The 12362-nt window shown below is 46.3% G+C and overlaps 1 protein-coding gene across 1 annotated transcript in view; it reads right to left on the bottom strand.

The window, feature by feature from the left end:
* Positions 1 to 12362, bottom strand: part of LOC119976524 (golgin subfamily A member 4-like) — a 1176663-nt gene that overhangs the window by 1050316 nt on the left and 113985 nt on the right. The window contains exon 17 of the mRNA XM_038817077.1: positions 12076 to 12102. Within this exon, the coding sequence (XP_038673005.1) occupies positions 12076 to 12102 (27 nt within the window). The remainder of the gene's footprint in view (positions 1 to 12075; positions 12103 to 12362) is intronic.

Raw genomic sequence — 12362 nt, 5'->3', positions numbered from 1 at the left:
TAAATTACTGATATTTATGAATGAGTCCTTGGCATCGTATTCACCAAAGTGATGGACTTGGTGGATGATAAGTCTGGGGAACGATGCATAGATACTCTGGGTCAAATTAAGATTAGAAAGGAGGTGGCGTTCGGCGTTCTGAAAAACATTAATGTACATGGGTCCCCAGAGTCTGATGGTATCTATCCCAGAATATTGAGCGTGGTAAGGTAGGAAATTACCTTGGCATATATCGCTGTGTCCTCACTGGCTACAGGTAACATCTCGAAGGACTGAAGAATAGCTATTGGTGTTCCTTTGTTTCAAAAGGGTAGCAAGGATAATCTATGGAATTAAAGACTGGTGAGCCTTGCGTCAGGGGTAGGGAAATTATGGACGGCTTTGTTCGACAAACGATTTGCTCCCATGTGGTAGCAAGTGGACGTTTTGGCGAGATGCAGGATGGTTGTATGAATGATAGGTAGTGTCTGACTAATATGATCGAATTTTCCGAGGAAGTGATGAAGGTGATTGATGAAAGTTGGGTAGTGGATGTTGTCTACATGGACTTCAGTAAAGACTTGTCAAGGTCCCCTCATGGCAGAGTGGTACAGAAGCTGGCAAGATGGACACAGAATTGGTTCGATCATAGAATACAGAGGGTAGCACTGCACGGTGCTTTTCAGAATGGAGGTCTGTGACTAGTGATGTTCCACAGGGATCAGTGCTGGGACATTTGTTGCTTGTAGTATATTGACATGATTTGGTGGAAAATGTAATTGATCTGATAGGTTGGTTTGCAGATGACACAATGGTTGGTGGAAAGGTGGATAGAAGAGAGGACTATCGAGGATACAGCAGGATATTGGGGTCTATATTCATAGTTCTTTGGGGTCTATGTTCATAGTTCTTTGGGGTCTATGTTCATAGTTCTTTGAGGTCTATGTTCATAGTTCTTTGGGGTCTATGTTCATAGTTCTTTGGGGTCTATGTTCATAGTTCTTTGGGGTCTATGTTCATAGTTCTTTGGGGTCTATGTTCATAGTTCATTGGGGTCTATGTTCATAGTTCTTTGGGGTCTATGTTCATAGTTCTTTGGGGTCTATGTTCATAGTTCTATTGGGGTCTATGTTCATAGTTCTTTGGGGTCTATGTTCATAGTTATTTGGGGTCTATGTTCATAGTTCTTTGGGGTCTATGTTCATAGTTCTTTGGGGTCTATGTTCATAGTTCTTTCGGGTCTATGTTCATAGTTCTTTGGGGTCTATGTTCATAATTCTTTGGGGTCTATGTTCATAGTTCTTTGGGGTCTATGTTCATAGTTCTTTGGGGTCTATGTTCATAGTTCTTGGGGTCTATGTTCATAGTTCTTTGGGGTCTATGTTCATAGTTCTTTGAAAGTTGCCACTCAAGTGGATAGAGCTGTGAAGAAGGCCTATGGTGTGTTAGCGTTCATTAGCAGAGGGATTGAATTTAAGAGCCGTGAGGTGATGATGCAGCTGTACAAAACCTTGGTCAGGCCACATTTGGAGTACTGTGTGCAGTTCTGGTCACCTCATTTTAGGAAGGATGTGGAAGCTTTGGAAAAGGTGCAAAGGAGATTTACCAGGATGTTGCCTGGAATGGAGAGTAGGTCATACGAGGAAAGGTTGAGGGTGCTAGGCCTTTTCTCATTAGAACGGCGAAGGATGAGGGGCGACTTGATAGAGGTTTATAAGATGATCAGGGGAATAGATAGAGTAGACAATCAGAGACTTTTTCCCCGGGTGGAACACACCATTACAAGAGGACATAAATTTAAGATAAATGGTGGAAGATATAGAGGGGATGTCAGAGGTAGGTTCTTTACCCAGAGAGTAGTGGGGGCATGGAATGCACTGCCTGTGGTAGTAGTTGAGTCGGAAAATTTATGGACCTTCAAGCGGCTATTGGATAGGTACATGGATTAGGGTAGAATAAGGGAGTGTAGGTTAACTTCTTAAGGGCAGCACGGTAGCATTGTGGATAGCACAATTGCTTCACAGCTCCAGGGTCCCAAGTTCGATTTCGACTTGGGTCACTGTCTGTTTGGAGTCTGCACATCCTCCCCGTGACTGCGTGGGTTTCCTCCGGGTGCTCCGGTTTCCTCCCACAGTCCAAAGATGTGCAGGTTGGGTGGATTGGCCATGAAAAATTGTCCAAAATTCTATGATTAACCTAGGACAAAAGTTCGGCGCAACATCGTGGGCTGAAGGGCCTGTTCTGTGCTGTATTTCTCTATAATATAGATCAGTTGGAGACTTGACCGGAGAGGTAGCAGGTGCACCCTAATTCAGACAAATGTGAGTGAATGCATTTGGAAGGTCTAATACAGGTGGGAACTGTACAGTAAATGGCAGAACCCTTAAGAGTATTGACAGACAGAGGAAACTGAACAGTCCACAGGTCACTGCAAGTCGCAACGCAGGTGAAGAAGAGAGTCAAGAAGGTATACGGCATGCTTGCCTTCATTGGCCAGGGTACCGAGTATAAAAATTGACAAGTCATGCTGCAGCTGAATAAACCCTTAATTAGGCCGTGCTTTGAATATATTCTTTAATTCTGGTCGCCACACTCGCAGACAGATATAGAGGACGATTCGGAGAGGATACACAAGAGGTTTGTTAGGATGTTGTCTGGTATGGAGAGCATTAGATATGAGGAGAGATTGGATGAACGCAGTTTGTTCTCACTGGAACATTGGACGTTGCATGGATATCTGGATTTGTATTTGTATTTTGTTTCTTGTAACGTGTACCAAGATGCAGTGAAAAGTATTTTTCTGCGAGCAGCACAACAGTTCACTAACTACATGAAAAGAAAAGGTATAACAGGCCAACACAAGGTACACAATGCAACTACATAACACCTGCATTGAGTGAAGCATACAGGGGTGTAGTATTCGTCAGGTCAGTCCATAAGAGGGTCGTTCAGTAGTCTGGTACCAGCAGGGAAGAACCTGCTTTTGAGTCTATTCATGCATGTTTTCACACTTTTGTATCTCCTCCCCAAAGGAAGTATTTGGAAGAGTGAGAACGACGGGTGGGAGGGGTCCTTGATTATGCTGCCCACTTTCGCGAGGCATGAGGAGGTGTAGATGGACACAATGGATGGGAGCCAGGTTCGTGTGATGGATTGGGCTGTGTTCAAGACTCTCTGAAGTTTCGTGCGGTATTGGGCCGAGCAGGTGCCATACCAGGCTGCAATGGAGCCAGATAGGTTGTTCTCTATGGTCTTTCTATAATGCATTCTATGACCTGAAAGAAATCTACACAATTATCAGTGGATAGTCAGAAGCGCTTTCCCAGGTAGGAAGACCCAATTAGAAAGGGTCATAGGTTTAAATTGTGAATGGAAACGTTTGGAGGAGATGTGCGAGGGAAGTTTTTCCCAGAGGGTAGCATGTGCCTGGAGGAGGTGGTAGATGCAGGTACCATGGTGACGCTTAATGGTCGTCTTAACAAGTACATGAAAAGGATGGAAATAGTGGCATACGAACCCGGAAGCGCAGAATGATTTAGGTCAGACGGGCAGCATGGTCGCTGAAGGCTTCAAGAGCCAAAGGACCTCTTCCTGTGCAGTACTTTTCTTTGTTCTTTGTTCTTTGAATTGTGTATTTGTGGATGACTTTAAACCGCTAATATAGAATAATCGTAAATCACAGAAAAAAAGATTGCTTCCATCACAAGCACGGAAATGATAATGTCACGCCAGTTTAACAACCAGACCTTTGGGCGCAATTCTCCGCTCTCATGAAAATTCGGAGAATAGCGGGCGGCGTAAATATTTACGGACACGCTGGTCCGACGCCCTCCCGCTATTCTCCCCCCTCCCCCCATGGCCGCCCTCAGACACGAATCGCTGCTCGCCGTTTTTTTACGGCGAGCAGCTATTCACCCCTGGCCGATGGGCCGATTTCCAAGGCCTTTACGGCCGTTTTTATGAACGTAAAACACACCTGGTCTGACCGTTCGTAAAAACGGCCGTAAAGTCCCGATCTGGGGAACCATGGCACCGATTGGCACGGCAGTACCACGGCCGTGCCAAGGGTGCCATGGACCCGCGATCGGTGGGCACCGATCCCGGGCAGCGGGTACTTACCCCGTGCACTCTTTCACCCTCCGCCGCCCCGCTAGATCCATTCGCGGGGCGGCTGAGGGGCATACCGGCCCGCGCATGCGCGGGTTTCATGCATATGCGTGATGACGTCATTCGCGCATACGCGGGTTGGAGTCGTCCAATCCGCGCATGCGCGGCTGACATCATCTGACGCGTCAGCCATCGCTAACTCTGGCTAGCGGGCTAAACAAAATCCGTTAAGCCCGCGATGCCGGAGTTCACGGCCGCGTGATACTAGCCCCGACCGGGGAGCTGAATCGGTTCCCGGTCGGGGGGGGGGGGGGGCGGAGGCTGGCGTCAAACGCGCCCGTTTTTGACGCCAGCTTCCCGAGTTTTTGTAACTCGGGAGAATCGCGCCCTTTGTTTTTGGGCCAAACACGGCCGAACTCTTCAACAGCACTCGTTTTCGGTCACCCGCTGCTTAAAACCCATATCCCAACAGAAAAACAAACTTTTACGTCGGATTATGATATAATAATATTATTATATAATTCGAGTGAAGATGTATTGTAAACAGTGGGGTGTGGTTTCGAGTGGTGTATTCAGCGAGGCTGAGGGTGACCTACAACTCCAGAGACTTCAATTTTAACACGGTAGAAGTGGAAGAGGCGTTTACGAAGGCAGAAGGCTTGGGGCAGAAGGGATGAATTTGACTGAGGAGGTGTTGTGGACTGTGGAAGAGGAGTTGAGAGAGTGTCTAAGTGCAATTTTAGAACATAAAACAGTACAGCACAGTACAGGCCTTTCGGCCCACGATGTTGTGCTGATCATTTATCCTAATCTAGGATCAATCTAACCTACACCCCTTCGATTTACTGCAGTCCATGTGCCTGTCCAAGAGTCGCTTAAATGTCCCTAATTACTCCGACTGCACCACCTCTGCTTGCAGTGCATTCCACGCACTCACTACTCTCTGCGTAAATAACCTACCTCTGACATCGTTCCTGTACGTTCTTCAAATCACCATAAAATTATGTCCCCTCGTGACAGCCATTTCCACCCTGGGGAAAAGTCTCTGGCTATCCACTCTATCCATGGCACTCATCAACTTGTACAGCTCTATCAGTCACATCTTTCCCTTCTTCGCTACAGTGAGAAAAGCCTTGCTCCATCAACCTTTCTTCATAAGACATGGCCTCCAGTGAAGGCAGTATCCTAGTAAATATCCTCTGCCGCCTCTCCAAGCCATCCATATCCTTCCTATAATGAGGCGACCAGTACTGGACACAATATTCCAATTGTGGCCGAACCAGGGTTTTATAAAGCTGCAGGAAAACCTCGCAGCCCTTGAACTCAATCCCCCGGTTAATGAAGGCCAACACACCATACGCCTTCTTAACAACCCTATAAACAAGGGTGGCACCTTTGAGGGATCTATGAACATGCATCCCAAGATCCCTCTGTTCCTCCACACTTCCAAGAATCCTGCCTAACCCTGTATTCAGCATTCAAATTCGACCTTACAAAATGAATCACTTCACGTTTGTCCAGGTTGAACTCAATCTGCCACTCCTCAGCCCAGCTTTGCATCCCTGTAAATGTCCTGTTGTAACTTGCAACAGCTCTCGACACTATCTTCAACTCCACCAACCTTCGTGTCATCGGCAAAATTAGTAACCCACACTTCTAGCTGCTCCATCCAAACCATTTACAGTAAGGAGGCTCTAATCAATATAAGGGAGGTTGAAGTCACGCAAGTCAACAACTCTGTTACTACAGCACCGTTCCAAGATCTGTCGTCCAATCTGTTCCTCTATCTCTCTGTTGCCATTGTGGGGTCTATAGAAAATTCTCAACAAAGTTACTTCTCCTTTCTTGTTTCTGACTTCCACACATACTGACTCATGGACAATCCACCTTCGACTTTCTCATTTTCTGCAGCTGTCATGCACTCCCTAATTAACAGTGATGCTCCCCTACTCTTTTACCTCCTTCCCTATTCTTCTTATAACATCTAAACCTCGGAATATATAACAACCAGTCCTGCCTCTGTGAAGTCCATGTCTCCGTAATGACCACAACATCTTAATTCCAAGTTCTCATCCACGCTCTAACTTCATCTCCCTTATTTCTGACACTCCTTGCTTTGCAACAGACACACTTTAACCGATTCCACTGAGGGAAACTTTGCCCTTTCAACTGTCTATCCTTCCTCACAGACTCACTGCATACTATTTGTGCTTGTTCAACAGCTACCCTATCTTTTGATTTATGTTTTTAAGTCATTCTGTTTTAGAGGGGTTTTTTATTGTCCTTCTTTGAAGCAATAGTTTTTTCTGAGATTTATGTTCGATTGTTTTCCTGGGACTGGGCTTGGAGGGGGTGGGGGGGGGGGCGTCTGGGCAGGGGCCCCGCACGAAAAAACTTCAATCGGCTAGTAAACAGAGGTCTGTTTGGTAAGGGACTGCGGACATTGAAGCCTGATGAGCAGGTTTGAATGGGCCTCGGAGGTGTGAAAAGGGGGGGCGATACTTGGTGACTTTGGGGGGGCTTTGTCGAGGGAAGTCAAGGGAGGATTCTGGGAGGAGAAAAGGTGGTTCGATGTTAACACTGGATAGGTGCGGGTCAGGCTCAGATGGCAGGGCCCGGAGTTGTGATGATGGTTGATAGGAAGAGAGGAAGCAGCTATAGCCCTTGTTATTAAAGTTACGTGGAAGGTGAGGGGGTTGGGAGGTCAAGGGTGCTTGCGTATCTGAAAATCATGGATGCTGGTGTGGCGATACTACAGGAGACCCACTTGAGGATGCAGCATTAGGTGACGCTTAGGAAGAGTTGGCTTAGTCAGGTGTTTCACTCGAGTTTTGATGGCAGGGCACGGCGGGTTGCTGTACTGGTTAGTAAACGTGTGCGGTTCCAAATGGAAAAAGTGTTGGAGAAACAGGGAAGTACTGAAACGTGAACTTTGGGGGTAGGTTGGTGGCGTTGGTCAGCATGTGTCGTCCCAATTGGGATGATGTAGGGTTTGTAAAATAGGTGTGCTGGGCCATTCCCGACTTGAATTTACATGAATTGATAGTGAATGGAGACTAGAACTTAGTGCAGGTACCAATATTGGGCAGGTCGTGGCCACAGTCACTTGCCCATTCAGCGGGCGGGGTGGGGGGCAAATGCGTTCTCTGGGCTTATGGTGGAAATGGGAGGAGTGACTCCTTGGATGTTATTGCACCCGGGGAGCGGGAGTATTCGTTATTATCTTCGGTTCATATGGTCTACTCGCAGATAGATTTCTTTGTGATGGGGAAGGCACTTTTGGCCGGGGACAAGTGGTCGAAATATTCTGCAATTGCAATATCAGATCCGGCGTGCATTGGGTGGACATGGTGTTGTAGAAGGGGTCAGTGCAGAGACCGGCCAGGGAGCTTAGATGTGGTGTTGTTGGGGACCGATCTTTTCTGATATGATTGGGAAAATAAGGGATACGTGGAGTTTAATTGTATAAGGCAGACGTCGAAGGTGCGTCATATGGGAAGCTTGAAGGCAAGGGTAAGGGGACAGTTGAAATAGTTCAAACCAAAGGTGGACAACGAGGAGAGGCTGAAGTGACAACAGTTAATAGTTGAGCTGGACAGGAATTGTGCAGAGGATGTGGATCTAGCACTGTTGGAAAAGAGGAAGGAGTTGCAGGCGAGGGTTGATCGGCTGTCCACAAGGAAAGCAGTGCGTCAATTGAGGTGGGTGGGAGGAGTTCTACTAGTATGGGAAGAAGAAAGGCGCATGCTGTCAGGCCACCTTCGGAGGGAGGTGACAGCAGGGGAAATTGCTCACGTGCGGGATACGGGAGAGAAGTTGTTTGTGGCTCTGGACCAGATGAATCATCTGTTTGAGGAGGTTTATGAGAGATTTTGTAGGTCAGATCCACTGAGGGACGATTGAGGGATGCAGAATTCCTGGATGGGTTGGAATATCTGAAGTTGCGGGAGCAAGAAAAGGCCACATTCGACGGTCGACAGAGGAGGAGGAGATAAAGGATGTGATTGGGAGGATGCAGTCGTGACGGTAGCAGAGCCCAATGGGTTTCCTGTGAAGTACTATAAAACATTTAGGGATACGTTGGTGCCGCTGATGGTGGGGATGTTTGAGGATGTGAGAGGGAAGAGGGTGTTGACACAAACTTTGGGGCAGGCATCGATCTTCATATTGCTCAAGAAGGATAAAGATCCGACTGAGCGTTGGACGGTTAGGCCCATATCGCTCTTGAATGTGGATGCAAAGGTGTTGTTGAAGGTTTTGGCGGGTAGGTTGGAGGAGTACGAAGGTAATTTGGGAAGATCACACGGGGTTTGTGAAAGGGAGAGAGCGCGTTTCGAATATTAAGTGGGTGTTGAACGTAGTTATGGCACCGGCGGATGGAAGGAGACAGAATTGGTGGCTCCATTGAATGAGGCCAAGAAGACATTTGACCGGGCAGAGAGGAGGTATTTGATGTGGGGTTTAGAGCGCTTTGGGATTGGACCGCGATTTGCGGAGTGTGTAAGATTACTGTATAGGGAGCCGAGGGCGGTTGTCTGCACGATTAGTATGAAGTGGGGGTATTGTGCTCTGCGCCCAGGGACCAGGCAGGGATGTCCTGTATGTCCCCCTATTGTTTGCACTGGCGACTGAGTCCTTGGCTATCGCATTGAGGAGTTTTGGGATGTCGAAGGGTGAATGCGGAGGGAGGGGCCTTGAGCATAGACAATTTGTTATTGTGTCTGTAGGAAAAACGTGCCTCGAATGGGTGGTATGTTGGAGCTGCTTCGAGTGTTTGGGTCTTTTTCATGTATATGCAAAATTTTGACAAAATGAATATGTTTTCCTATACCGATAGGGGGCTGGCTGCTGGGTCGGGGGGTGGCAGGGGGGAGATGCCGTATGGCGCAACTCACTTTAGACAACTGGGGGTGCAGGTGGCACGGGATTGGGCCTCCATACGTATAATATTACTTGTTTGGTGGGAGGGTGAAAGCGGACTAGTCATTGTGGAATGGTCTTCCCTTGTTATTGGGGGTTGGGTACAGGCAATTAAGATGACTGTATTGCCGCGGTATTTGCTCATTTTTCAGTGCCTTCTGATCTTCGCGCCAAATGTGTTTTTTAAGGAAGTGAAAAAGATTATTAACTCGTTTATTTGGGGGCGGGGGTTGGCTAGGATTAGGAAAGTGCTGTTCCAGAAAGGATGGCAATCAGGGGGACGGGTCTTCCGAATTTACTGTGTTACTACTGGGCGGTAACTGCTGAGAAGGCGAAGAGCGAGGTTAGGGGGGACTCCTACTGGGTTAGAGTTGATGTGAGTCTGTGCTGGGGGTCGGGGTTCAGCGGATTGGCAACAGCGCCGCTCCGGATCGCCCATGGAAAATATTTGGGGTGTCCGATGTTCGTGCGATGTTGAAGATCTGGCGACCATTGCACCAACACTTTAGGTTGTGGGCGGGTTCATTGGGAATGCCGTTTCGGGTGAAACATATGTGTCTGCCAGGGAAGTGGGATGGGGGATATCGTAGATTGGAGGAAGAGGAGTTCGGGTATTAAAGAATTTGTTTCTGGGGGGTCGGGCTGTGAGCCTGGAGGAGCTGGGGAGAAGTGTGGGTTGGGGTAGGAGGAGATGTTTAGATACATAGAGGTCCGAGATTTCGCCAGGAAGGAGGTAGAGAGCCTTCCTCCACTGTTGGATGAGGTACTGACGACATGGGTAATAGAAAATGGGGTGGTGTCGGCGAATTATGGGGTTATTCTGCGGGAGGATAAAGTATCGCTGCAGAGGATTAAGGAAAAGTGGGAGTAAGAGATGTGCGAGGGTATAGAGGAGGGGTTGCGGTGTGTGGTGCTCGGGACAGTAAATGTGTCAACGTATTTCGTGAGGGCGCACCTCACAAGGACGAGGATGTACCGGCTCTTTGAGGGGGTGGAAGATGGTTGTGAAGGCTGTGTGGTGAGGGGGGCGGGGGTTGGGGGTGCAAATATCATCCATTTTTGGCCCTATCCCAAACTGGAGGGGTATTGGAGGGAAGTCTTCAGGGTATCTCGAAGTTGGTGCACGTGTGACTCGAACCAGGTCCTCTCGAGGCCACATTCATTGTGTCGGATCAGCCGAGTTTGGAGGCGGGTGCGGTGGCATATTTATTAGTCTCTAACTCGCTGATCGCCCGAAGGCGGATCTTGTCGGGGTGGAGGTCAGCTTCTCCGCCCTGTGCCTTGGAGTGAAAGGGGGACCTGGTGGAGTTCTTTTGGCTCAGAAAAGTGAAGTTCCAGTTGAGGGGAAGGTTGGAAGGGTTCTACAACACATGGGCGTTGTTTATGATGCGTTATTAAGAATTAAATGACACCGAATATTAGCACGTGGTGGGGATTGGGGACGTTGGAATGTATAGGTCATTGGTGATTATGTATGGGTTGGTGGTGGATTACGGATACTTTTTATTTTCTGTTTTGTATTTAAAATGTTGGCGGCTGTTTCAGGGTGGGTGGGATGAAGGGATTGTTGGCTAAGCGATTGCCATTGTATTTCGTATTGTTGATTATTTATTGGCGGGTGTAAATTTGATGAAATAGTGAAAAAGGAGAATTAAAATATGTTTTTAAAAGATGTATCTTGGTAGACAAATGAACGGGCAGGGAATCAGGGCGGAACAGGTCGTTTGGGCAATAAGTAATAGGTATAAATAAGGAATATAGATTGCCGCAGGCTTGGTGGGTGGAGGGAACTGGCCCTGTGCTGCAGCGTTCTTTGTTCTTTGTATAACTTTGCATATATACATGCAGCACAATAAGGGCAGAACATGCCAGATAGTTGAACGAAATGAATCTTGAATGAGAATCCCATGTCAATAAAGCTAAATTATGAAAAACAAAAGGTAAAAAGAGAATAATGGTTTTATAGAGTGGCACGTCACCACAAAACTAATTTTCTATGCCAGATATCGAAAGGAAACATGTTGGAAACATGTTCCACATCCCCGAACGATGCTTTTCAAACTTTCTTGAGTTAAAATGGACACGGCTCTTCTGAAAATGTGTGCCGGCCACTCCACAATTTAATGACATTGAAAGAGTGAAAGAAAAATATTACAGAAAAATAAGCCTTCTTTCTGCTTCTGGAAATTAACTGGAGTCTATACCAAAGACTAGAAGGACAGAACAGATCGAAACATTTCAACTAACCAAAGAGGGAACACGGGTATTTGCAATGTGTGTGCCTTCTCTGATTGATGGGATCGTATGAATTTCAAACCAAGTTGTAAAGAGTGAGTTGTCCATGGGCACTCGTCTTTTGAACTTTCGGAAGGAGTTTTTCTAGTTCATACGAGACTGATAGTTGCAGTTATATTGATGGAAGTTAAATCGAATTTTTGACCGAATTCGGAATTCTTCCCAAAAGTACGAGGCCGCGAATATACATCGCTGTCCGTTAATGTATTTAAGAGTATGTGACTATGTGAGTATGTGACTAGCACTGCCCCTCGAAAATTATTGAAGCATTGACTATTAAGCATATTAACCATAACGATATAGATGATAACAAGAGTATGACGTAAGAACGTGTCATGTTCCCTCATGATTACACAGAATTCACTTTATTTCACAGCACCTTAGATATAGAAGTCCGAGCACAAATGAAATAAAATATGGACAGCATCCTGGTCAAGACTGATATAAATGCAAGTAAATGGTTCTACCTACTGAAATAAAATTAATATATACCCTTGGCATTCTCGTCGTTAACCTCCAAGAAACAACTTTTTGCGAGGGTAAAAAATAGTTATCATTTACAATCAAAGTTAAAGCAACAAACTATGTCATTAAACTATGCGAGAGATACAAAGTAGAGCATTCCATGGTGAGTAATTTTTCTCCGGATTTCTGAAGAATTCTTCTAGGGAAGAATTTTAACTTCCTGGGGTGATTTTATGGCTAACGACACTCAAGACTAGAAATATTTCTGGGTAATATTAAATTACATGTGTTGATTCATTCGCCATTTACCTTTGTCTTTCGCATCATTGTCAATTTCTGTTTCGGAAAAACACACGCTAATTATTATACCCCATTACGAATATCAAAAGATATGTCAAGTTACATACGCATTGAGCCAAAAGTTGTGATGTGTCAATGAAAGTGAATATTTGGAGCTCTGAATCATTGCCTCAGAAAACACGAAGTATATCATGGCATAAAATAGAAATTGACAGGCTTAGCAGTTCTGACAGCATCTGTGCCGAGAGAATCAGACTTAGATTTTCGAATGAGCTTTCAACTTTTTGTGGCTATTT

The sequence above is a fragment of the Scyliorhinus canicula genome, chromosome 13 (assembly GCF_902713615.1).
Source record: "Scyliorhinus canicula chromosome 13, sScyCan1.1, whole genome shotgun sequence".
NCBI classification, from domain to species: domain Eukaryota; kingdom Metazoa; phylum Chordata; class Chondrichthyes; order Carcharhiniformes; family Scyliorhinidae; genus Scyliorhinus; species Scyliorhinus canicula.
The sequence above is the reverse complement of the archived record's forward strand: the minus strand, read 5'-3'. Positions and strand labels throughout refer to the sequence as shown.